The sequence below is a fragment of the Chrysochloris asiatica genome, unplaced genomic scaffold (genome assembly GCF_000296735.1).
Source record: "Chrysochloris asiatica unplaced genomic scaffold, ChrAsi1.0 scaffold00339, whole genome shotgun sequence".
Taxonomy (NCBI): domain Eukaryota; kingdom Metazoa; phylum Chordata; class Mammalia; order Afrosoricida; family Chrysochloridae; genus Chrysochloris; species Chrysochloris asiatica.
Genome location: NW_006408857.1, coordinates 1,651,369 through 1,677,044, shown reverse-complemented (window position 1 = coordinate 1,677,044; position 25,676 = coordinate 1,651,369). Strand labels below are relative to the sequence as shown.

Sequence of the window (25,676 nt, the reverse complement as noted above, 5' to 3'; positions counted from 1 at the left end):
AACCATTCACATCCTGGTTACCTACAGTTCATTCCCTTATTTAAATTCTTGTTTCTATTACGTTAAACTACCCACAAAAAATAATTTGTACTCCTGGTGTGGCACTGTAGGATCAGCACTGGACTGCAAACCACCAGGTTGGCAGTTTAAACCCCACCAGCTGCTCCTTGGAACCCTAACAGGGTCGCTATGAATTGAAATCGACTCGGTGGCACATAACAACAAACTCATTTCATGAACAGAATCTACTGAACTTTCATGGCTAAACCAGTGACAAAAAATACAGTGATACCCAAGCACATTTTCTTTGAAACACTGATGTTCAAAACTGTCATCGCAAACTTTTAATGTTTTTATTAATAATTGTAAAAAATACATCTAACTCAATAGAGAGAGCAGCACTTGTGTGCTCTACCCTACCATGTTCTGGAGACCAGCTGCTCGCTCTAGAAAACGGTTACACTTAAAAGTTTGCAATGGTTGAATGAACCAGTAATGTATGCTGACAACTTCCTTTATTGGACATCAACTGAATAGGACCCTTACTTTTTGTGCTATTTTTGGACTACTTCCCTAGAAAGAAAACAGGGTTAAGGAAAAATTTTAATTTACCATTTCGATTATTTCCAGAAACTTCGCTCAAAAATGGAAGGGAGGGTATATGTGAAGAGCAGGACGAAACTACAAACTAAAGTAAAAGTTTCCAAATTACAAGTTTATTAGCCAACCTATGCTATTTTGCTTCCCAATCTCAACTACCTTTCAAGTCTTACCCACAAAAATCTCTCACTGATTCTCATCAACAGCCTTATTTAACCAAGGCTTAGTAAGCTCCTCACTTTGTGTACCAGACACTAACATAGGTGCTAAAAGGATACAGATGAGACAGTACCTATACCCAAACAAGTAGTTCACAAGCTAGTGAAAAGGTAAAAAGTAAATTGTTGTTGTTGTTAAGTGCCGTGGAGTTGGTTCTGACTCACAGTGACTCTGTACAGGGTTTCCGAGGCGGTAAATCTTTACGGGAGCAGAAAGCCTCATCTTTCTCCCACAAAACAGCTGGGAGTTTCAAACTGCTGACCAAAAGATTAGCAGCCCTATTCGTAACCACTACGGCTACCAGAGCTCCTGAACAATTATAATAGTGATATATATACACTATTTGCACTACCTGCTGCAAGACTCTCCTAGCAAATTGGCAAGATCACGCCAAACCACATGCCTGAAAATTCTCTGAAAACAGAAATTCCGTTTATAATCAAATAACATTTAAGGCATTTCCGAGACGGTTAAGAAATTAAGAGAGTAATGATACACATATGGGAAGATGTCTATTTTAAAGATAGGAAATTTAACAGCCATTCTAAATACTCTTAACATTGTGAACGATGAAGCCAGCGGTTCTAACTCGCCAGTCACTCCTCAGAAACGCTCCCTATACAGGAATCCTGGTAGGTTAAAGCACTGGACTGCAAAGTCAGTTTGAAGCACAAAGTTGGCGGTTCAAGCTCAACCAGTCACTCCTCAGAAACCCTATACAGGGTTGCTATGGGTCGGAACTGATTGCTGGCACTTAACAAAAACAGGGTCACATAAGTTGGAACCAACTCAATGGCACTTAACAACAATTACCCTAACTTGGTTGACAAGCCCTCAAAGTGAGGACCAGTAGTCAAGCCTTGGTTTAATTCTGGCTGTTTTTTCCATTCTTTCTGGAGTATGGCAATGTATCATTAGTTAAGTCCATGAACTATGCAGAGATTTTAGGCAAACGCCTGGTTTCTCTGGAGCTCAATTTCCTTAAAAAAAATTATTGTTGTGGGGAATTAAGTAAATAGTACATATAAAATGCTAGCACACAGCAGTTTTTTTGTTTTTTTAAGAAAATAAAGGTGGGTGGGTTAGTAACAGAGAATTGTCAGGTACCAAAACAGAAGGCTATAAATTACAGAGGTAATAATCATTTTGCTATTCCAACTGACAGTGATCTGTGCTTACATTATCTATATTCAGCCTGTCTTTCCATCCCTAGAGAGTAAATATCTCATAAGCCTAAGGCTGGATGGCCAATTGCTTGGAATTTGGCTTTTTGTTTTGTTTTTAAGACCTGCAACAGTCCCAATTTTGTGCTAGCTAGAAACCATGTTCTAGCCCCTCTCATGCTCCATAATTAGAACCCTAAGAAAGGCACTAAAACTCCAGTGCCCCAGAACGGGCCCATCCCACCTAGAACACACATAACAAAGAAACCAAGAGTCTATAGGAGTCAAACAAGGAAAGGAAAATCTGCATAACTCATATTCATCTGGCTTCATTTTTTACCCCCAAACCAATACGAGGAGCAAAACAAAAACAATTTTAAAATAAAAAGAGATTTACTTTTATCCCCACCCCATACTGTATTTCCTGAAAGAATTAATGGAGGAGAGGAGGTAAAAGAGAAATCGTCCATCTTATCACCCAAAGACATCTTCCTAGACACTACTCAAAACAAAGCCTTCAGCTGGTGGAAAAGGTCCTGGACGCTAGTTATACAGTATGCTCACTGCAACTATACAAAGGCCAGTACTTAAAAGTCAGACCCAAATCACCACCACTCAGTCATCCAGAACCGATCTGCAAACTGCCTTTGTACTCTACTTCAGATTCCCTCATCCCTCCCACTAAAGGTGGAAGGGGGGTGGGGGAACCGGGACCAACACTCTGTAGCAACAAGACCAACCCCTCAACAAGCCACCAAGAAACCTCCCTAGGCTAGGGTAAAGGCAAAGAGAATATATGAGAGAACATTAGGAAAATGGTAAATAAGAACTCCAGCCCAATAGACTGTACCCATAGTTTCTCTTTCATTCTAAGTATACTTGCTATAATTATAATATCAAGGCATTAAACAGTTACGATAGTCCTTGCCGAGGTTATATTAAAAAGAGGTTCAAAGTTCTTTTTCCTCTGAAACCTTACAAGAATGAAATCATCTTTCAAGAATTACTTTCATTCTATGAAATGGAAAGTCAAGGACGCGTTCTAGTCTAAAAAGAACTGAGGAGCAGGGAGCAGACTCGGATTTATTAAATACATGCCAGTTTAAAGCTAATGAGCAGTTTACACATAAGACCCATCTTGTTACAATTAGGGCAGTGTCTAGTCCAGCTATAATTTTTAGAATGATTCTCATTTTCATAGGGAGAATGAAGAGAACACCCCACTTCTCAGGACTGATGAGTTGGCTATGAAACTCCCTAGAATTGAAGAGTGTATTTGCAGAAACAAAACAAATCTTCTGATTAAATGTAAGGCATGAAAGCAGTCATACACAGGCCTTCGAGTCTTACCACGTCTTATTTCATGGCAAATTAACCAAACAAAAACACTCACCCCAAAAAAACAACTTTCCGTGTACTTTAGAAATTCTTTTGTGCTTTCTCAAATGCATTTGAAACACTTGAAGTGGATAAATGGTTTCTGTTCACCTTATTTGATCCACTGCCCTTTCAGAGCGCACAAAGCTGAAAACGTTTTCAGGTGTGTTGCTACTTTACTCAGGTGAACTAAAAGGCTTGATCAGAATTTCCGTCTCATCGAAGCACACACACCAAACCTTATCTTATTAGCTGATTTAACATACAACACCTCCAAAAGCCTTTGCCATCAAAGGTAATAGGAGGAGGAAGGCGGGACAGGATTGCAGTTAACAGGGATCCATTTGTTTTCTTTTATAAGGCAAAACAAGGAGGCTACCTCTAGGAGGAGGGAGGCTCCCACCCGCCCGCCGCACCTGGAAAAGTAAGAGGGATCCACCCAGAAGCGAGCAGCAGGGCTGAAACCGAGCTGGGCCGTTCAAACCCTCTAGGGGAGAAAACACCACCACTTCAGCTCCAAAGCTCCCTGCAACTTTCCACTTCCACAAAGTGAACGATAAAAAGAAAGAAAAAGTTTTAAAACCTATGTATAACGAGCTGCCTACCCGGACAAATTCCTTTCCCAACCCACACGTAACATGCCAAAAAACCAATTTCTGGTTTGAGCTCTGAACACAGAACTATGTTAGCTTAACCCAAGATTTAATTTTCTTTTTTTTTAAATCAAAGAACACACCAAAATGTAAATTTATAGAACTTACCCCGCTGGATCTAGAGGTTCCTAATATCAAAGAAACCTAAAAGTTTGTTTCTAGGTTTTGCATGCTTTACTTTTTAAAAAATAAATACCAAAATCTCCCCCAAAGTAGTGGAAGTAGAAAGAAAAGGAAAAAAAAAGTTTAAAAGTCACCCGTCAGCACAGCAGACTCAACGCTTCTTCTTAAATTCCCTCTGGTTACCGTAAAAAAAAAATGCGACTGGTTAATCCTCCTTTGCCCGTCTGTAACACATTTTTTTAAAAAAGGCACACACCTCAAATGTGGACTTCTGAAAATCAGTCCTTTAAGAAACCCAGGGCTTCGCCAAGGTGCTGAGAAAGACAAATCCAGCAAAGGCAGTAGATTTTTCGCCACCTCTTCCTCCTTTCAGGAGCTTTCCTGCTCTTCTTTCTCTCTCTCTCCCTTTCTCTTTTTTTTCCTCTCAGATCCAACACCTAAAATGGAAGTTGCACCCAGCCAAAGGCAAGGGAGCCTGGGTGGTGACAAACTGATCTGGCAGTCCTACCCTCTCGCTTTCCTAAGTGATGTCAGCCCCTGAGAGCTTCCAATAGGAAGCAGGCATAAATCAGGGAGCTGACTTTATCCAATAGGAAACTGGATTGTAGGAAATTAAAAAAAGAGAGAGAGGCGGAGAGAGAGACAGGGGAAGTTTTATATATATATATATTTATATTTAAAGCGGAGACTATACAACCTCTCAGGAATTACTGCAGAACTGGGGGGTGGGAGGAGGATGAGGGAACAAGGGCTTCGAAGAATGACCTAAACCGAGTTCTCTTTGATGGGGCTGGGGGCTTGAGGGCTCTTGTTCCCTTTCCCGGTAGGAAAACCGAAAAGAGCTGATTTTATTTGTCTGCTGGTGTTTCATTTGCGCTTTTCTACCCCAAAGCATTTTCCCAAAGGAAGACAGGAAGGGAAGGAGATAGAATATCCTAGAAACAAGACTACTGTGTGCTGATGGGATGGGAGGGAATATCTATCTGTGAGGTAATCTCAATTTCACGGTTTTGGTTTCATTACATTCATTACTTAAGAAAAAAAAAAAACGTGGACTTGTTAACAGTGTTTAGTTTCCACTTGGCTGTTGAGGAATATCACCGTCTTCTCATTTGTCCCCAAATCAAAATACTGTGAGTTTGAGGAGGGGAAATAAATAAAATCCAATAAATAAGCAATCTTTAGATAATGGTATGTCTCACATGAAGAAAATTCTATTCCAGTCTGAACTCTAAGCTTAAGATGACAATAGTTCATACATTGTCTTTTTATACTTACCTGAATAAAAAATTCTAGGGGTATTCTTTTCCTGAGAGCAGAGATATCCTTAATATATTCTTACACTCTTAATACTATGAAGTGCAGGGACTGTTTTTTTTTTTTTAATATGCTTGAAAAGGGTTAATATTTTATGATTATTCAGTGATTCATGATGATCTGAAGATTTCCTTTTTCTTTCTTCCTGAAAAATTTAAATCACTCTTGTAGACTGCAGCCAAATGAATCTTCTTCATAAAGTTTTCATAATGTCGAATAGCAGTTAAGATCACAGGCTCTGTAGTCAGACTGCCTGGCTGCAAGGCCTATCTGTCAGTACACTTCCTTAACTAAGTGTACTGACCTTGGACATGTTTGAAGACCTTTTGAGTCTTCAAAAGAGTCCTTAACTATAGAATGGGGATAACAACTATATGTCTTTCACAAGATTGCCGAGAGATTTAAAGTTCTTAAAACTCATTAAGAATGAGGTATCATCACCCTGCCTAAAAACTTTCGATGGTTCACCATTGTCCAATAATAGCAATGAGTGTCTATTACATAAGTGGCGCTCTGCCCTAGTTGTCTCGAACCTCTAAATGCCACAATGGAGACAGTATTACCCCCATTTTATGAATGAGGATATGAAAGCTCAGCAAGACTCAGCACATTGCCTGAGCTCATCTGACTAAGAAGTGAGCCCCTCATCAGTCTTCCACTGTTCTCAGGATAACGGCCAAATTCCCCATCTGCTTTCAAGGTACCACACTTACTCATTCAATACATTAAAGTAACACTTCTAACTGTAAGCGGATCTTCCTTTATCTATCTAAAAAGGAATTCCACTTCCCCTCAATAGGAATGTGCCCTTCTAATCAAGCTGATTATTAGTCATCTCCTCATATTTAGTGTTGAATCTCAAAGACCCTCATATTTGGTCAGTAGTGGCCAAAAAGGACTCTCAGAAGTGTTGGAAGACCAAACAGGCATCACAGCACTTGTGTGATGAGCTTTAAACAAATAATGAGAAATCAGTACATTATAACAAAAACAACCACTCAACAAAAATAATAATCTAAGATAATTTTCTCCATTACTTTATCCCATTTTCTACCTCTACCCCCTCATCTGTTCCTGGTCCTTTATGCTTTTGTTAGGTGCTGTTGAGTTGGTTCTGACTAATAGTAACCTTATACCCAACAGAACAAAAACACTGCCCAGTCCTACGCCATCCTCACAACTGTCGTTACGCTTGAGCCCATTGCTACTGCTGCTGCTGTGCCAATCCATCTCATCAGGGATCTTCCTCTTTTTCAGTGCCCCTCCACTTTACCAAGCATGATGTCCTTCTCCAGGGACTAGTTCATCCTGGTAATCTGCCCAAAGTCTGAGAGACCAACTCTCACCATCCTGGTCCTCGATAGCATGGTCAAAAGCCAAAGATGACAATCAAAGGAAACAATTAGAACAAGAAATGTTTTTTCATTGGTTCTGGGATCAGAGCCATGTTGTTGTTGTTCAGGGCTACTGAGTCGGTTCTGATTCATAGCGACCCTGCATAGGGTTTCCGAGGAGCAGCTGTGGGTTTGAACTACCAATCTTGTGGTTTACAGTGCAGTGCTGATTCTACAGCGCCACACCAGGAGTCATTTTCTAGAGATCGATTAGTCTTATTTCCTTCGTATCATGGCTCAAAACTTACAAGTATTTTGCCTTTTTTTTCACTCCCTCCTTGAGTATGTGTGTGTTTTCTTGTCTCTCTTAACAGAGGATAAGTCCATAAAGGCCTGACCCAATGTCTTCCTTGTTCATAGTGTAGCCTCAGAGCTCAGCCATATATCTGATATTTAGCAGCAGCTGGCTGAATGAGTGAATGAAGTCTCTTTGCTTTGCTTACTAGTTAATTCTAGACAAGTCATTTAACAATACATTCACAGACAGCATTCAAAATGAAATGATATCCAAATCAAAAAAGAAAACCCAGCGCGTTTGAAAAAGCAAATCAACAAACTCCTTGGCATTAAGTAGATTCCAACTCACAGTGACCTTGTATAGGCTTTCAAACGCTATTAATCTTAACCGGAGCAGAAAGCCTCATCTTTTACTCACGAAGTGGCTGGTGGGCTTAAACTGCCAATCTTGTAATTAGTCCAGTGCTTATCTTACAGTGCCACACCAGAGCTGAAACAGGTGCCTTCAGATAAAGTATCACAAGCATTAATATTCACAGAGGGAAAAACTGTTTTGTTTCATACTCAGCTGCACTATGGTATAATGCATTAGACCGCGTAAGGTCTGTTTGAACCGCAAGGTCTACAGTTCACATTCAACAACTGCTCCTCTAAGAAACTCTATACAGGGTCGTTATGAGTCTGAACTGACTCGATGGCACTTAACAACTATGAGCTAGGAGTCCTGCTGTGTCACTGTAGGATAAGCACAACTGCAAGGTTGGCAGTTCAAACCCACCAGCCGCTCCTTGGAAACCCCATGCAGCATCCCTATGAGTCAGAAGGACTTGATAGCACGTAACAACAACTGTAAGCCAGATGCTTTTCTATATATTGAAAATAAGGTAAGACACATTTTCTCCTCTCCTAAAGTTTACATTCCTGCGGGAGAGATGAATAAATAAGATAATGTCAGATGGAGTGCTATGCAGAGATTGATGAGGATATGTTGGAAATGAGAATGACTTGGGGTTTACTCTAGATTGGATGTCAGAGACAAACTCTGAATGGGTGATTATCAGTGGGAATCTAAATCAAGTAGAGGCCAGCCCTTAGGAGAAAGATCAGTCACAAGCAGAGGTCACTGTGAACGTCAAAGCCCTAGGGTATTGGGCTGAAACACACTGGGCCAGCTGGCACATGTTGGAAATGAGGACTTAGGGTCAGGTGAGATCAGAACATGAAGGGGTCTGTGAGTTCTGGTGTGGCACTGTGGGTTAATGCCCTGGACTGCAAAATTGGTCTACACCATGAGATTGGTGGTTCAGGCTCATCAGATGCTCCTCAATATCCTACACAGTTGGAACTGACTCAAAGGCACTTAACAAAAACAGCATGAGTCCTGGTGTGGTGCTGTAGGATAAGCACTGGACTGCTAATCACAAGGTTAGAGATTCAAATCCACCCTCCACTCCTTGGACATAGGATCACTGGGAGTCAAAACAGACTTCAAGGCACTTAACAATAATATAGATCAAAGTAAGGCACCCTGGTGGTGGTGTGGGTGTTAAGCACAGAGCTACTAAGGCTGCTAACTGCATGCTTAACTACCAGCTGCTCCTCAGGAGAAAGATGTGTCATCTGCTCCCATAAAGACTTTAGAGTCTCAGAAACCCTAAGTTGATCTCTTCAGTCCTATAGCTTCTCTATGAGCTCAAATCGATTCAGTGGCAATGAGTTTACAGGACGGATTAAGGAACATAGATTTTATTCTTAGGTAGAGGAAAGCTTCTGGGAGGTTTAAACAGAAGATGACATGAAAGGATCTGGCAGTTTGTATAACAAACGAATTAAAGATGAACAAGAAAATATCAATAAAGAAAGGCAAGCCCACTAGTTCAAACACTATTGCCATGGTCAAGTTGCAGTGTTAGGGCCATGGATGAGGGTTCCAGTAAAAATGGAGAGAAGACCATGGGTTCAGGAAACATTTTTGAGATACAGGGTTGTTTTTGCCTGTGGAATTTATTTTCTTTTTCTTTTATGGTGTTGTGTTTGCTTTGTTTTGAATGCAGGCAACATGGTACATTCAGTGCTTGGTTTTACAACCCTCAAAAATTTAACATCCCCACCTACCATCATCACCACACACACACACACACACACACACACACAAAGATACCATAAAATGATGACAAGTTTGGGAAGAGGTTTTTTTTTTTTTAAAGTTCAAAAATATGAAATGATTCTAGCATGCTAATTATCATGTTATGCTGAATCTCTTTCTAAAATAGAACAGAAGTATCCAGCTCAAGGAAGATGAAAAAAAAGAAAACAAAACACAAAAATTTCAACTCCAAAAAAAAAATAAACCACTAGCCTACCGCACAAAGGAAAACAAAATTCTTTGACTCCTTTCTACCCTCTGGTGGCTGCATATTATCCTCCAGAGTTTGTCATTTGGAGAGCCTGGAACAAGCATCATTTCCTTTACACAACTGCTACTAACACCAAATGTAAGTAAAAGCACCTGTGGTTAAGTGCTGACGAGTGGGTTGCGACTCATAGCGACCTTACGTAAGGATTCCAAAGAGCGGCGGGTGGTTTTGAACCGCCGACCTTGCAGTTAGCAATCCAGAGCTTATCCTACAGCGCCACCTCAGGACTCCAGATAAAGTGATGATGGATCCAAAGAAGAAAAAAAACAAAACAAAAAACAGTGATGTTTCTCTACTTGCGTGTGAATTTCATGCTGAGGACAATATATTTAGGAGGGCGATCCTATATCCGTGTGGCGCGCACCACTTTCACTGAGTCACCAGTACGGGGGTGCCACCTGCCTCCCCAAACCTTGACTCCACAGCAGCAGAAACTATGAACCACTTAAGGATTCTGGTTCTGCCTTCGACTTTTGTTAATGTTTTTAGGATTTCTCTCCCCTCCCTCCTTTGTGCAATTGACAACATGGAAAAATCTGTCCGCCTTCTGCAAAGTTCGATGTCCTTTCACTAACCGCTTCCACGTCAAAAATAAGACAATTGCAACCGAAAACCGTCTGCGCCTTTCTTTGCCTTCAACTAGGAGAAATGGTACCCGACCTGGTCAGCCTCCCCAGTATCTCATCCGCTACCTCGGATCCTTTTTGGAAAAGGGGGTTCGAAATCAAGATCAAGCAAGGCAAACTCACGCGCACGGTATGCCTCACGTCTTTTCGTCCCCTTTCAGGCTGCCCTTCTCTTCCGCATCTCGCTGGTCTCCTTGCAGGCAGCCTGGGCAGCGGGGGGTTACTATGTAATGACTCACCACACTTTCTCACCTGCGGCTCTGCCTTCAGCCATTTTGACCCGGGGCATCATCTGGGGGTTGGGGGGAAGGGTGCTGGACCGGAAGTCAGGGTCTGAGTCCTAAAGCCCCCACTCCGACTCCCGAACCGCGGGTTGGGAGAGCTCTAACATAGGCTGTCATTCGAAATGTCGCCTCTTGAAATGATTTCATTTTTTAGTATCTCATCCTCCATAAAAACTGCTATTCCGAATCAGGAATCGGGCTCACTAAACCACCCCCCTCAAAGGGAATTTGGAGATTTGGCCATTTCTGAGGGGATTTCTGCACCCTTCTCCGTCACCAGTGCTCCAAAAACGTGAAATCAGTGAATAAAAGAATTCAGAAAGCAGCCCTACGAAATTGTTCCAGAATATTCCCTGGCCTTGGGAGATCGCTAGATTAAAACACGGTGGAGTTTTTATCCATTAAGCGTGGGGTGTTCTTATCCTGGCCAAGCCAATTTGCTGACTCTCCTGGGGGAAGACAGAGATGGTGTTCTTCAATCACCTTGGGTTTGCACTATAATTTCCTGACTCTTCGTTTTCTGAGGGCTGAGAGGAAGAATTGCTTTCCAACTCGCTACATCTCGTGCCACCTCGCCTCAGTCAGCCCGCAAGTCCCTCAAGACAGCCTCCCGCCCAAAGCGTTCCTCCCTCTCTGATTGGCTCTCCGAAGCTCCCTCGGCCAATCGGGATGACGTACTCGGCAAACGTAGACCGGAGGGCTGGAGAGGAGGAAGGACTCGGCTCTCCACGATCCTTGCGCGAGGACGGCGCAGTGCGTGGGCCGGCCACCTATCCTCAGGCTCCGGCTACCTCGGGCACCCGGTGCATGTGGACGCTAGGGCAGTAGGAGCGTGCCAGCGTGGGACTGCAAACCCCAGGCGACCGGGAGGTGGCGTTGAGGGCGAACCCTGAATTCGGGCCACCGGATCATCCACGCTCCATTCCCAGAAACCTTCGCGACGAGAGGGCTCTTCAAAGGAGTTGGGCCGGACGCCGGGACACACAATTTTGCAGGGCCCACCTGAAACCCTGCTTTCTCCGCTACCCCTTCCTCTCTTGGTTCTGGAGCGTGCGGAGAACCGCTCCGCCCCGTGGCCACCGGAGCTGCTTCCACGGGCAAGCAAACCCGGCTGGCTGGCCAGGGGACCTGGCACAGAGACCACAGGAGTAGTGCCTACTGCAGAAATCGACTCCAGGTGGGGTCTTGGGGCAAGACCAGGCTGGGAGGAGGTGGGGGGGAGGGGGGGTTGGATTAGCGTTCCCGGTGCCTAATTTGGACCTTTGCAACTGCTGCCACCCTCCACCCACATCACAACGTTCTGCCCAGAATCGACGAGCCTGCCCTTCCTTAATTGATCCTGGCCACTCTTTTCTTTCCTGCTAGCTTTGACCCGAGTTCTTCGGACCCTCGGTGCCACCTGACAGAAAACTGCATGCCAGGCAGGGAACACACCTGTGCAGTGAATATAGCCAGCAAGTTCGGTTCTGTGCTTCGCTTTGAAGTCACATAACTAGTTTGCTTTGGGAAGGGTCGAGGGCTAAAGTAGCCAGGTCACTAGCCAGAATTCTTTGTCTATATCTAGGGTCCTACAGGACTCCTGGTGTGGCACTGTAGGATCACCACTGAACTGCAAACCACAAGGTCAGCAGTTCAAACCCACTAGCTACTTTTCGGAAACCTAATATAGGGCCTCGATGGCACTCAACAACAACTAGGGTCACGCAGCAAGGACTTCTAAACCGGGAGTGACTTGTGGCCTTACTTCTGTGGAGGCCTGTGCACCTAGTCCAGTAGCTAACTTTTCTTGACGGTGCACCCTCTGCTGGTTAGGATCATAGACTGAGTGCAGGGAAACTGTGTGGGACTCACAAGAGCTACTTTTACACTTAATATTATGGGCTTTTCGTGTGCGATTGAGGATTATATCCATGGACCTGGAAAGGGGTGCTGAGGAAGAATTTCAGTAGTTAGCAGGACAGGAGTTTCAGTAGGAATGTGAATGAGAATAATGGCGCTACTATTTTGGGGGTGATAGTTAACTATGTTCCAGGCATATATGATGCTAGGCAATTACTTGTGTATGCATCGGCTATTTCATCTTAAAAAAAAAAAAAAAAAACATTATAAGTGTTTATTGTTAGCATGACAAGTACTGTTATGATCAGTCCCATACTCATTCACATTGTTGTTACTAAGTGCTATTGAGTTGATCCTGACCCATAGGGGCCCTGTATAGGGTTTCTGAGGAGTGGCTGGTGAGCTTGAACTGCCGACCTTGTAGTTCAAATGGCTTTGCAGTCTGGTGCATTAACCTACAGCGCCACCCCAGGACTCATTCACATAGAAGACAAAAATGACACTCAGAGAAGTTAAATCATTTGCCTCAGATCCGACAGCGAGGCTAATAAGTGGCAGAGCCAAGATTCAAACCTAGGCTTATCTCTGAACTCCCACATAAAACTAACAACTCTGGTGATCTTTCTTGTGGTACACTTGGCAAAACTTTCTCAACTGAGCTGATACTTTCTCAACTAACGCAATTATCTCACTGTCAATATTTCTCTGCTTTTTCAAAGACAAAAAGCAAATTAGGTATATTCATGCCTCTGAAATGTACTATCTCATCCACAGGAATCTGATCTCTGAAAACTCGAAGGTTTGTTAAGAGACTACCACCATGTGCTCTCCAGCCAGCTCCAAGATCCTATACAGGAACCCTCAGTTCCTCCGCTTCGCTTTTTTGCAGCTTCATCACCAGCAGCAGAGTGGTGTGTTCTGTGATGTCCTTCTGCAGGCAGAAGGTAAGGGACTGGTGGGGACTGTTGAAAACTCACTATAAAATAAGAGTTCTGGGTTAGGGGTTAAGGGACAAAAGCAGGGAAATGTGTTATCAACATCTTTGAGCACTATAAGCTATTTGGAAAAGAACAGTTTCAGGGACAGTTACTGTTCTCAAGAGTAAAATTGTGACTGACTAGATTGTTTTTCTTGAAAAATGAAATTTTAATAGAAATTTGGTAAAACATGGTTAATACCATAATGGAATGGTTGTGACGATGTAAAACATACAGACCCGTGTGTTGAATGCACTAAGCACAATATGAGGAAGCTTCAAAAAGTTCTTAGAAAAATTCCATTATCTTTCAATTCCACTTTTCCACAAACTTTTTGAAGCCCCCATGTTTAAGTGTTAGATGATACCATTTCATATTTTCACATTTTCTTTCCCTCAAATTGGTGATTTTGTTCTTGCTAGAACTGAAAACGTATAGCTTATTCCTACCCCTACCCCTCATACTTAATATTTCATGAGATGGAATCTGATAAAAGGCCCAAGGGTAGGAGTCAGATGACTGCTGTTGGTAAAGTACCATCGAGTTGGTTCTGATTCAGTGACCCTGTATGGGATTTCTGAGGAGCAGCTGGTGGGTTTGAACCACCAACCTTGCAGCTAGTAGTCCAGTGCTTACCCTACTGCACCACACCAGGCCCTAAGTCCTAGCTTTGTTATTTAGTAGTGAAGTTAGAAATGGGCAAGTAACTTCATCTCTCTGGAACTCTTGTTTCTTTAAAAGGGATTCCAACAACCAACATTGTATAGCCCTGTACAGTTTGCAGAACATGGAATTCCACTTGGTTCTTATAACAACTTGAAGTAAATAACATTATATGGTTTCAGTTACAGATGAGCAAAGTGATTTATTTGCCTGTTGGTTCTATTAGTAAGTGCAGAGCTGGGATTCATTTAACTCAAAACAAGCAAAAAAACTATTGTGTGTTTGTGTGTCAAAAACTGTGCTGGTGTGGCTATATTGAAGATGAAGTCTTTGCTCTAAGGAATTATGCAAGGGGGAGACATTTAAATAACTAGTCAATTACTATGCAGGATAACTAATAATCCTTGGCATGGTGGTTAAACACTCAGCTGCTAACCAGACGGTTGGCGCTTTAAATCCACCATACACTCTGTGGGGGAAAAAACTGTGGCAGTCTTCCATAAAGATTATATAGCTTGTTCTATAGGAATGTGTGTGCTGTGGGCAATGTGCTGGACTGCATGGTCAGATTGAACCACGGGTTGGCGGGTCAAGCTCACCAGCCCTTCCTTGGAAACCCTACACAAGGTTGCTATGAGTCGGAACTGATTTGACAGCACTTACAACAAACAACATAGGATTTCTGGGGTCCTGGTGTGACGCTGTAGGATAAGCAAAGCACTGGACAGCAGGGTCAGTTTGAATCACAAGGTCAGTGGTTCAAACTCACTGCTGCTCCTTGGAAACCTTGTATAGGGTTGCTGTGAGTCGGAAACAACTAGACAACATTTAACGACAATTAAGATTGCTGAATTGAAATTGACTTATGGCAACCTGTTTGGTTTTCGGTTTTTTTGTTTAAAGGCTGAAATAGGAACACTAAAGAGTAATCACTCTCAAATTTGGGGAGATTTGGAGGCTGGGATTAGGGAAATGACCTGAAGTACAAACACAAGTAGAAGGAAGTAGGAAAGGACTTTTCCAAGCAGAGAGAACCACATGTACAGCTGTCCAGAGATGTGGCCAGGGATATATGAGTGGTTCAGTACATATGGTGCACAGGCTACACAGTACATATTAACCAGAGATATGGCTGGAAAAAAAAAAAAAAGTTATGTAAGGTCAGGAGGACATGAAGAAGTAGGACTTATCTTTAGCGCACTGGAAAATGTACTGAAAGATGACACAACATGATCACATACATGTTTTAGAGAGCACTCTGGCTGTATGTGAAGAATGATTAGATTGTGGATGAGCCCAGATAGGTTGTTTCCATAATCCAAGAGAGGATGAGGGCTTGAACTGAAATGGTGGCATTCAGAATGGGAAGAGATGTATAATTCGTTGTTGTATGGTTTATGAGATATTTTTAAAAAAATTTGCAAAACTCACTGAATTTGTTAAGAACCTGGACTTGGTAGCCAGACTCCCTGGGTTCAAATCTTGTCTGCTACTTTAAAAAAAGAAACCTATTGCTATCTATTTCAACTCATTGTAACCCCATGTTAAAGTAGAACTGCTCTATATGGTTTTCTCAGCTGCACTATTTACAGAAGCCAGTCACCAGGCCTTTCTTTCACTGACTAGGTTTACAGATCACTTGCTACAGGAACCCCCTGCTACTCACAAACTGTGTAATTATGGGCATGTTACTTAATATACCTCAGATCACTCACTGCTGTGAACATGATCCGGTGAAGCCCTTAGAACAATGCCTGCCACGTAATAAACACTCAAAAAGTATTCGTTTGTTGTTTTTTAAATTAGATTAGGTGGATAGTGGATAGAAAGGAGACAAAGATGATTTATTTTCAGGCTCGGGTAGCTGGGTGCACGTGATACCGTATTTTGAAGTAGGAAAACACAAGTTTTAGGGGGTTAGGAAATTCTTTTTCTGGAAAGGTTTTTAGACATGCTTGTAAGACATCCATGTCAACATACTGGCTATGATTTGTTTAATCTCAGGAGAGTGACCTGAGCACAGGTATGCATGTGAAAAAAGGGGGTTCCACTACTTGGTAGCAGAGCTAGAACCCAGGAGAGAACTGAACCCAAATTGTCTACCTCCACAACTCATACTTTCTGTTAGATCTTTTAAAACTCTTGTATGTGTAAAACCAAAATCTGAGCAAGTTTGTATGTTAAGTGAAAAATCTCAGCAAGTTATTTGGTTCCACGTTAGATCAAGCTCTGAAATGGTCCCTGTCGTCAGTGTATAGTCTAGTGAAGGAGATAAACAATTCCAGTACAGTTAGCTGAGTGTTCTAGTAGCCAGAGTGTCTCACTGTGCCCAGGCACCTAACCCAGAGGAATGCTTTCTGAAGTGCTGTCTAAGTAGACTTTGAAGGATAAAAACAAGTTAGTATGGCAAATGGGAATGGCAGAAAGGAACCGATTTCCCTACCTGGATTTCCATGGAGGGAAAAGGAGCAGTCTATTTGGGTAGTAACGTGTGGAGCTCTGGTAGTGTAGTGGTTACGGGTCAGGCTGCCAACCTCAAGGTCAGCAGTTCAAAACTACCAGCGGTTCCGTGGAAGTGAGGTGTTCTGCTCCCGTAAAGATTTACAGCCTCGGAAACCCTTTGCAGGATCACTATGAATCAGAACCAACTCCATGGTACTTAACAACATGTGTGCTCAGCCCCTGAACTTGCCTGTCTGCATGAGGTAAAGTGCTTGCTGTTTTCCCTACAGGTGAGGCAGTCCCAGCTCACTGTTGCATCCTGTCAGCCTGCAGCCCCTTCTTCACAGAGCGCCTAGAGCGGGAGAGGCCAGCACAGGGTCGGAAGGTGGTGCTAGAGCTGGGAGGGCTGAAGATCAGGACACTTAGGAAACTGGTGGACTTCCTCTACACCTCTGAGATGGAAGTCTCTCAAGAAGAAGTTCAGGATGTGCTCTCTGCTGCCCGTCAGCTCCGAGTTTCTGAGCTAGAATGCCTTCAGCTAGAGGGTGGAAAGCTGGTGAAGGCCCCTCAGGGCCGAAGACTTAACCGGGAGTGCTTACAACCTCCCATCTCAGCCAGGGTGGTGGCACCTAGCCACCGTCCTCGAACCCCATTGCCTGTTAACCAGACCCCTTGTCCTCCTGGAGCTGTGAGATTAAAGTCCTCAGGGAAGGAGGAGGGCCCCCAGAAGAGCAGTCGACAGAATACCGAGAACTCAGCTGGTACTCTTCTGCTCAAAAGGAAGGCCAGAGCCTGTCCAACTCAAGAAAAAAGCTCTTCACCATTAAGCCTCAGTCAAGGGCCTAAGGAGAACAAGAGTAATCCTGACTTTGGTTCTTCAGCTCGTTCCCCACCCAGCTTGTACCCCTCTGTGAACGAAAGACTGCTGCCAAGAAAGATCAGGCTAAGCCGCTCAAAGCCATCTCCTGATGTGTGCAAATCCAAGCCTCCCAGTGTTCTAAGTGGACCCAGCTCAGTGCCCATAGCCCCTGGCCGGCGTCTTTGGAGGCAGAGGAATATAAAGAAGGAAGTGTCAGAGGACAAGCAGAAACCAGGGAGAGCTAGTCCTCTGCAGAGCACCCCAAGCCCCTCTGGTCTTGGAAAGACAGCTGGGAGCAAGAAGCAGAGTCCAGAAGGCAGGGCCCCTAACTCTGACTCTGCGGAAGAGGGGCAGGTTGGGAGAGTGAAACTTCGCAAGATTGTCAATGGAACCTGCTGGGAGGTGGTGCAGGATCCTCCCCTTATAAACTCTCAAAATAGCCCCCAGATCCCAGAACCTGGGGGAGCCTTAGATGAGCCTCCAGGGATTCAGCCACTCTCTGCTAAGGAGCAGATGTCACTGGCTCAAATAGACCTGTGTCAGGACTCCCCTGTGTGCTCCAGGCTACAAGACATTCTGCTCTCTACCAGCCACCTTGCAGACCACCCAGTGGTGAAGTTGGAGAGCGAGTCCAGTCCAGAGCTGGTTGGGAAAGAGCCTGTGCTTGATGCTGACTGCCAAGAATCCTATGTGTTTGACACAGCCCTGCTTGGGCAGCCCTGTGAAGCTGAGGAATACCGTATCACAAGTGCGGCTGCTACCAGCGAACTAGAGGAGATCCTGGATTTCATGCTTTGTGGCTCCAACATTGAGCCACCTATCAGCTCTCTGGACAGTCCCAGGACTGAAAGCTGTAGGACCCCTAGTTACGACCTGACAGAAACTGGGAAGAACTGGATTGAAGAAGAATGGTGTTTACCAGACATGGAACTCTGGCCCCGAGAGCTCACGGGATTGGATAAGGAAGCTGTCCCTGAGAACAAAGAGGCAATTGAGCCTTTGAGTCTCTTAGTCATGCCCTCTGAGAACAAAAAGCCAATGGAGCCCCTGAGCCCCCTTGTTATAACCTCAGAGATGAGCCCAGGGGAGGTACTTTCAGTGGGAGGCTCTTGGACTTCAGACCTTGAAATTACCAGCTCCCAGCCACTGGATGGTCAGAAAGACAAACTTCTCCACGTTGACTCCTTTGATCCTCCCCCAGAGTCCTGTGACGATTTCTCACCTTCCTGTTCAAACTGGGTGGAAACAGGGCTGGAAGTGCCCCTAACTATGAATGAGGCATTGTACCCTGCTCCAGAGGCAGACAAGGAGGTGACTAGTAATTCTGAGCTGCTGGAGCCACTTCCTGCCAGCCCTGAAGAGGAAGAGATTGATGTGGTGCACTGGACAGCAGAGGGGATGCTGGTGCCCACCAGTGTTCCCTCTGTGTGGCCTGACCCGTCCTCAGAGTCAGAGACAGAAGTGGATATACTAACATAGTGGAGAGAGGAGTGAAGGAGAGGGGGCCTAGTAAGGTGGGAAACATTGCCTAGCACATGCCCTGTTAGGAAGAGAGGCAGGTATATTCTTGGCTCTTTGTACATCTCCTCTTCCCCTCTCTAGACTTTGGGAGCCAGGCAGAAGTCAAGTAGTACCATGGGTAGAAAATGATGAACTAACTCTTTCCACACAGGCAAGGCCAGATCTGCCAGGTCAGAAGGCATCTAGTCAATAGTTAATTCATAAAAAGTTGAGAAAAACACACCCTCTGGTGTGGGTTCCAGGGTTAGTAGTGAAACATTAGCAAGTGGTAGTGAAAGGACATTAGCTAGAACCTAGTGTGTAGAGCGCTTATTTACTGCCAGTATAGAAGCTTAGCCAAAACCTTTGCGGGGACCCAGGAAGAGGTACTTTGTATCATCACTTCTAAGAAGTGAGTTGAAACAGATAGTTTGCTTTTTTAGAAAACTAAATAAATTATTTACTTATCTACCATCATTTTTGCAAGTGTTTCCTGTGCTGTCCCAGAGACTAGGAGTTTCAAGATTAAATAGCAATCTTAGATTATGAAAATTACAAGGGGTACCAATCTCACGAGACTGGCTTTTATCTCTCCCTTACCATTTGGTTAAGTTCTATTTTATTACTCAAATACCTTTAAAAAAATTTTTTTTAATCAAGAACTTTATTAAATCCAAGAAGTTTTGCAGTGCCTCAGTAAAGGGTTGCCTCACAACGGAACCATCACTTCTGGGAGGGAAGAAACTGTGGCTTCAGGCACACGACTGAAGTTTGGCCATGTTCCATCATAAATGCTCCAACCTCACCAGAGACAGAAGGCTGCAAAAGTGAGAAGGGAAAACAGGTTAGACAAAGGACCCAAGCAATCAGAACCCAAGGAACATGTGCCCCCCTTCCCTCATCTTTGAGTCCTTAAAACCCAGGAGCTCTAGGATTACATTTCCCTCTAGATGCTGAGAACTTAACAGGTCAAAGTACTGCAAGAAACACTTAAGAAGGATCAGGTCAAATCCTTGTGACCTGGAGTGGCTGTTGTTAAGTGTTGTCAAATCAATTCTGACTCATAAGGTTTCCAAGGCAGTACTCTAATGCAATAACATTGGACTACTAACAGGAAGAACATAACAGTAATAGCAAGGATTCAAATTAGTCCATTTCAATTCAATTCAATCACAATTTAGAACCTAAAGAGTCACCTGAATCACAATCTACATCTTGCATAGACCTACAAGCTCAGGGGATCTGGTTAAAATGTAGAGTGATTCAGTTAACTCAGGTGGGAATACAATTTCTCAGCAAGAAGTAATGGAATGAACAGGTTAGAAACTTCAGTAATTATTATGGTGGCAGATAAGCATACAAGGGGTAAGATTTTTGCCAGTATGATTTAAATTCATCAATAAGGGAACCAATAAAACTTACAGCCAGTAAAATAATACACCACCATCAGGAATGTGGAAATTTTCCAAAAAAATGTGGAATTGGGTCCTATCTACATGGCAATAATAACCCATTGCCTCGCCAAGGGGTACACACTGCACCTCTAAACAGAATTAGTTACACAACCATTAGTAGTCTACAACTTGGCTCAAAGAATGGAAGATGGGGTTAACACAGAAGAGGGCACACTACATAGTCATTTTGTGTTCATTTCAGTTTTTTCTTCTTCTCAGAAGAAGGGACAGACACTCCCCAAGAGAGAAGAAAATGCAAATCCCATGCTGAATTGAGTTTTAGCCTGTAAAGTAGCGCCCCCTCCTCCCAGCCCCTCACTTCAAACCTCAGCTTGAGGATTTCTCTCCTACAAAAGGTACTTCTTCAGCTCCTCCACCACTTCCTGAGGCTCAGGGAACTTGAGTTTGCGTGGGGGCCCTTTCTTCACCCCAGTCCAAAGCTCCACACCTGGGAGAGGGCAGAATAAAGCAACGGTTGTTAGTATCTCTCTCCAGTGGTCAGGCGGCCGATTTCTGAGACCAGTTCTTCCCCGCTTGGTCCCAGGGACCCGTACTTACTGCTGCCGTCCGGGCGCAGCAGCGTCACTTCGAAACTGCCCCTGCGGGGCTTGGCTGGGTTCACCTGCACTGGCAGCTCGGGGGCCTCCCGGCGCAGCGCCTGGCCCAGGGCCGCGGCGTTGCGCCCGTAGACGCGTCAGCTCGTGCTAGAAATAGTTGGGTCAGGGTAGGGCCCTGGGTTCGACACGACCTCGCCCCTCCCCACCTATCTCCCGGCCTCACCAGTGTTCGATGACGACCACCGTCGCCTCCACCGTTTCCGGGCGGCCGGCTGGCTTCTCCCACTTCTCCGGCGATGCGACCACCGCTACCTCGGCCTTTCGCTTCCTCCCGCGGGGCGCCATGACGCCTGAGCCCGGCGGGGACCGGAAAGCGGGATGGGACAAAGGATACCCGCACTCTGCAGCTCAGCCCGCAGCCGGAAACTTCCGCTTCTTCACGAAGTCGCTGTCGATAGGCGGAAAGCTAGGCCCGAGGCGTCCACGTGACATCTGGAGGCGGGACCCTTGGGCACCACTCCGCGAGGTGGCGGGAGACCAATGGGGAGCGTTCGACAGTTCCAACCAACACTGGGGGAGGGCGGGCAGAGGAGAACTCGACCCAGGTGGCTCTTTGAAAGCCTAGAGCACAAAACACCGGAACGCATGCTTCCGGCTAAGCAGTATGCACTACAAACCCTCCTCCTTGGGATCCGTAGATTAAGCACTAACCTAACCCTTGAAACTCGCGATGGTCTGTACTCCGGAACTAGGATAATTGCTATGAGCTGCCATAGTTCGCCCCAACTCATGGCAATCCCATGCACAAAAGAATAAACACTGCGTGCTCCTGTACCATCGCCTGACCTTTGTGATCCTTACGGCTTTCACCGGGCGTGGCGCTGTAGGATAAGCATTGAATTGGGAACCAAAAGGTCGGTGGTTCAAATCCACCAGCTGCTCCTCGGGTCAGTATGCGACAGAACCGATTCAACAGCACTAACAAGGCGTTTCTTCCTAGTACACCTTAACCTGGAAGCTAAATTTTATTGAAATGCGCACACTCAGAGCAGCTGGGATGCATGGCTGCGAATTGAGGTCCATTGGCTGGGAATGAAACCCAGCTCTCCCGCAAGGAAGGAGAAACTTCTTCCCCTACCTGCCCCTGCTCCCAAACGGGAACTAGCCTTCCCTGCTCTCCCCATTCCTGGGGACAAATGCCTAGCATTTGTTGGAACCAAACTTTGCCTGGCCTAATATAAGAGAAACATCAAGGGCACAATCAAATGGAAGTCCCAGTCCTTTTATTATGGAAAATTACCAACTGATGGTGGGTAATCAGAGGATCATTCAAATTGGGTGGTTGTAATAGACTTCAATAGAAACTCAGTCTTACTCAGGTTTTTCCTCCCAGGCTCCACCATACAAAACCTCTGTACCCCTCCCCTAGCCCCATAAGGTAGAGGCATTTTTCAAAACCACCCTCCATGATGAAAACTCAGAAAAGATCTCTCCTCAGGACCGGTGACAAAGTTAGGCTAATTACTTTTTAATGAAGGCCATGGACCAAGCTAGAAGGGCCTTGCAAGCTGCAAGGAAAACTCTTAGCACTGACTCCACAACCCCGGCCTTGTAGGTTAGTGTTTCCTCTAAACAGGTCTCTAAGAGGAGTAATGAAACCACAGTGGGGTAAAGATGTGGGACAGCAGATAGCACTTAATACATGGATCCAGACAAGAGATGAGAAGAACCAGGAGTTCTTTCCCATCCTCTAGTGAAATCCTTGGCCACAACCAGGAAGGCCTTTGCGAATGAATAGTGCTTGACAGTTCCTGGGGGGCCTCTTTAAATCAGAAGCAGCATTGTCTCCCCCAGGCACGACCCACCAGGAGAAGCACAAACAACAAAAGTCCATCCCTTGGGCAGGGCTGTTGGTTGCAGAAGGGTCAGGGCCTCAATGGTGCTTGGGCATGACGTAAATCGGGGGTCCTATTTGTCCTTCTTGCTTTCCCCATGTGGCTGTGTGGTGGGAGGTGGGGCCTCAAGCTGCTCCTCAGGGATATGGTCTCCAGCCTTAGCAAGCTTCTTGGACTGCTGGTAGAGCTCATTCAAGTTGAATTCTCGAATTACATTCTCCTGCGTAAAAGACAGGCACACATCAGGGCTATGTTTGGAAGAGAGTTAGGAGCTCCGGCTGCTGTCCAGTCAACATTGAGTCATGGCAGCCCCATGTGTGTCAGAGTAGAACTGTGCTCCACAGGGTTCTCGGGGCTGGCTTTTCAGAAAGGAGATGACTAGGCCTTTCTCCCCCTGAGCCTCTAAGCAACCTTTCAGTTATCGGCACATTAACCGTTTGACCATGTAGGGACTCCATTTAGACATTTAGGGGAAAAGGAACTCAAAGACAAAAGGCTATCCTAACCTTCCTCTTCTGGGGGTATCTGGGGAAACTCAACTAATATTTAAGTGTCTATTGTGTGCCGGTCACTGTGCCAAGCCTTACACATATATTTTTTAAACAACCCTGGCAGTCCACGTCTTCCTAGCTCCTATTTACCAACAAGGAACCCAAGCCCTGCATACTATCTATGGTGCCGCCTGAGAGACTGAGTCTCACAGTCTCCGTGACTGTACTAGCAGGTCTAGCACATCCTAAAAGTATAATATAGATGTGCTAAGCGAAGTAATGAATCAAGTATAGTAACCAGTCCTCATTTTCACAGCTAGTGGATAAGTGCGAGAGCTGAGAGCCAAACCAAACCCATCTACTGTTCTAAACCCGTCTCCAAAGTTCTTGCCCATCTTTTCAGGTACCTCGGAGAAGGTCCAGGAGACAGCTCGTCCTTTCTTGTCAATCTGTGGCCTCCGCATTACCTCCTTGCCACCTCGGAAGAGGATCAGGGTGGGGAGCTGCTTAGTGAGGGGCGATGTGCTTACTTTGTACCTACAGGGCCCAGAAAGAACTCTGTAAATGCATTTATGCACATCACACAAAGTGATTTCCTGCTCAGCCTCTCTGTCCAGCGCCTTACATACCGAGTACTAACATCAGTGTAGCGGCCAACATCCACCTTCCCAAAATTGAGCCCCGTACAGTTGTATCTGAAAAGAATATATATATATATATACATGTAACATACTGAAGGACCAGGGAATGGCTCAAAGAGAGGAGGGCAGTTTGGGTTGGGCAATGTATAAAATTAAGGTCAAAAGACAAAACATCTATATCTCAATTTCTATCTTCACCCCCCCCCCCAGCCCCCACTACTCACTTGAGGGAGAGGTCAGCGTAGATAGGAGCAAATGACTGGCAGTCATTAGACCAATTGGCAAAGAACTCCACAATCCAAGTGACCCTCTTATCCCGCTCCAGCTCCTCCTGGCGAACGGGAGAACAATGAGCTGGATCCCACAGTCTCCAGGGGAAGCTCGGGCCTGCGCATTGCAGCGCTCAGTCAGGCTTCCCCTCAGGCCTCTTCTCTAGCTCCCATACGAAGCCACAGTGCCCTGGACGTCTGTTTCAGTTACATTGCTCCTCCCAGTGAACAGAGAGCACAATGACCGAATCACCCACCAAGGACCAGGACACAGGAGGGAAGAGGGCACTCACATCAATGGTCTTGTCGTTGAAGTATTTGATGTATTCAGGGCCCATGTACAGGGGGGGTTTGCATGTCATCAGGAACACTAAATACACAAAGGAGACATCAGAACAAATGTGCCTCAGGCAGAGGGGTTACTTCCAAACCAACTCAGGTATTTCCAGCCAGGGAAGAATACACACTTTGTGGACATATTTGGATACATTCCCTTCCTCTGAAAACAGTCTCTGTAGACTCCAGTCATCTGAGCTACACACATCATTAATTAGGTGCAAGATTAGCAAGACGGGTGTGGAGAAACTGGTTTGGGATTGGAATTTGGCTCCCACAATCAATCCTCTATCCAACATAATCTTACAAAGGATCCACAGAAAGGCACCCTCACCTATGCAGAGCGTGAGGTAAAGCAGGCCCATGCGAATATCCAGGCGGAAGAAGAGAATAGCGTTGGCCACTTTACTAAACATGAAGATGTTGCCTATATGTTGTTCCACGGTGACTGAAACACAGAGAGGTCACAAGTCAATATGAGCTGTATGCGCTGGCATCCCATATTTGTTCCTCTTTCTGGGGCAGTTTAAAAAGGGCATGGAAGGTGGCACTACTTCACAAAATAACACTCCCCTCACCCCTCATGCTCCAACAAAAGAAAAGCACCTCGGGAAGACACTCGACCTCACCCAAGACTGAGAAACCAGCTGCACTTACTGGATCTGCGGTTCTTCATCATCACAATGGCACTGAGAAACATCAGGATCTCGACTTCTCTCTGAAACAGAATCAAAAGGACAGAGAGGCCATGAAGAGAGGCAGACTGACCAAAGGACAAGAAGATCCAACATGGACTAAGACCCAGCAGAGAATCACACTTGGAGCCACACAAGGATGAGCTAACTGGAGTCAGCGCTGAGCATCTACATTCAGCTTCCATTCCTGCCACAAGCTTTCACCGAATCACTGCCTCAACTGAGCAGCATCGATTTCAGTTTATGGTTGTAAGGATGAAATGGCATGATGGATACAAAAGGGCTGTATAAAGGTGCCATCGAGTCAGTTCCAACTCCTAAACTGTGTACAGTTTCTGAGGCTGTGCATCTTGGTGGGAGCAGAAAGCCTCCTTTCTCCCAAAGAATGTCTGGTGGACTCGAACTACCAACCTCATGGTTCACAGTCCAGTGTTTACCGTACAAACTACTATGCTCCCATCAAGTATAATGGTGGTGGTTATGTGCTGTGGAGTCGATTCTGACTCACAGCAACCCTGTATAGGGTTTTCAAGGCTGTAAGTCTTTACAGGAGGAGAAAGGCTCATCTTTCTCCCGCAGTGTGACTGGTAGATTTGAACTGCTGACATTTTTGTAATCCATTACTATACCAGGGCTCCTTATGAAGTA

General features: G+C 45.0%; 3 protein-coding genes across 4 annotated transcripts in view; 1 reads left to right on the top strand and 2 right to left on the bottom strand.

Annotated features, from left to right (window-relative positions):
• The first annotated feature begins 13,069 nt into the window (after positions 1–13,069).
• BTBD18 (BTB (POZ) domain containing 18) lies at positions 13,070–18,669 on the top strand. The gene is made up of 3 exons (XM_006875759.1): positions 13,070–13,193; positions 16,622–18,177; positions 18,226–18,669. The coding sequence occupies exons 1-3, from the start codon at positions 13,070–13,072 to the stop codon at positions 18,667–18,669; spliced, it is 2,124 nt and encodes a 707-aa protein (XP_006875821.1).
• A 1,822-nt stretch (positions 18,670–20,491) lies between these two features.
• On the bottom strand, positions 20,492–21,046 carry LOC102817859 (chromosome unknown open reading frame, human C11orf31). Its single transcript, XM_006878329.1, is given in 3 exon segments — positions 20,492–20,592; positions 20,703–20,848; positions 20,925–21,046. Coding segments are annotated over 3 exon segments (369 nt in total).
• A 1,623-nt stretch (positions 21,047–22,669) lies between these two features.
• TMX2 (thioredoxin-related transmembrane protein 2) overlaps positions 22,670–25,676 on the bottom strand; it is a 19,196-nt gene continuing 16,189 nt past the window's right edge. Inside the window, exons 2-8 of one of the 2 annotated variants that reach the window (XM_006875757.1) lie at positions 24,991–25,051; positions 24,668–24,781; positions 24,291–24,367; positions 23,953–24,059; positions 23,717–23,782; positions 23,495–23,624; positions 22,670–22,816 (exon numbers count right to left, since the gene is read on the bottom strand). In XM_006875757.1, coding sequence (XP_006875819.1) covers positions 22,670–22,816; positions 23,495–23,624; positions 23,717–23,782; positions 23,953–24,059; positions 24,291–24,367; positions 24,668–24,781; positions 24,991–25,051 — 702 coding nt within the window. The remainder of the gene's footprint in view (positions 22,817–23,494; positions 23,625–23,716; positions 23,783–23,952; positions 24,060–24,290; positions 24,368–24,667; positions 24,782–24,990; positions 25,052–25,676) is intronic. The other variant, XM_006875758.1, reaches the window with a different exon arrangement.

Excerpts from the sequence above, each read along its gene's own strand:
- BTBD18 (XM_006875759.1), top strand. The coding sequence starts at position 13,070 with ATGTGCTCTCCAGCCAGCTCCAAGATCCTATACAGGAACCCTCAGTTC. Across the intron at positions 13,194-16,621 it reads TGTCCTTCTGCAGGCAGAAG|GTGAGGCAGTCCCAGCTCAC; the intron begins GTAAGGGACTGG and ends TTTTCCCTACAG. Across the intron at positions 18,178-18,225 it reads CTGTCCCTGAGAACAAAGAG|CCAATGGAGCCCCTGAGCCC; the intron begins GCAATTGAGCCT and ends GAGAACAAAAAG.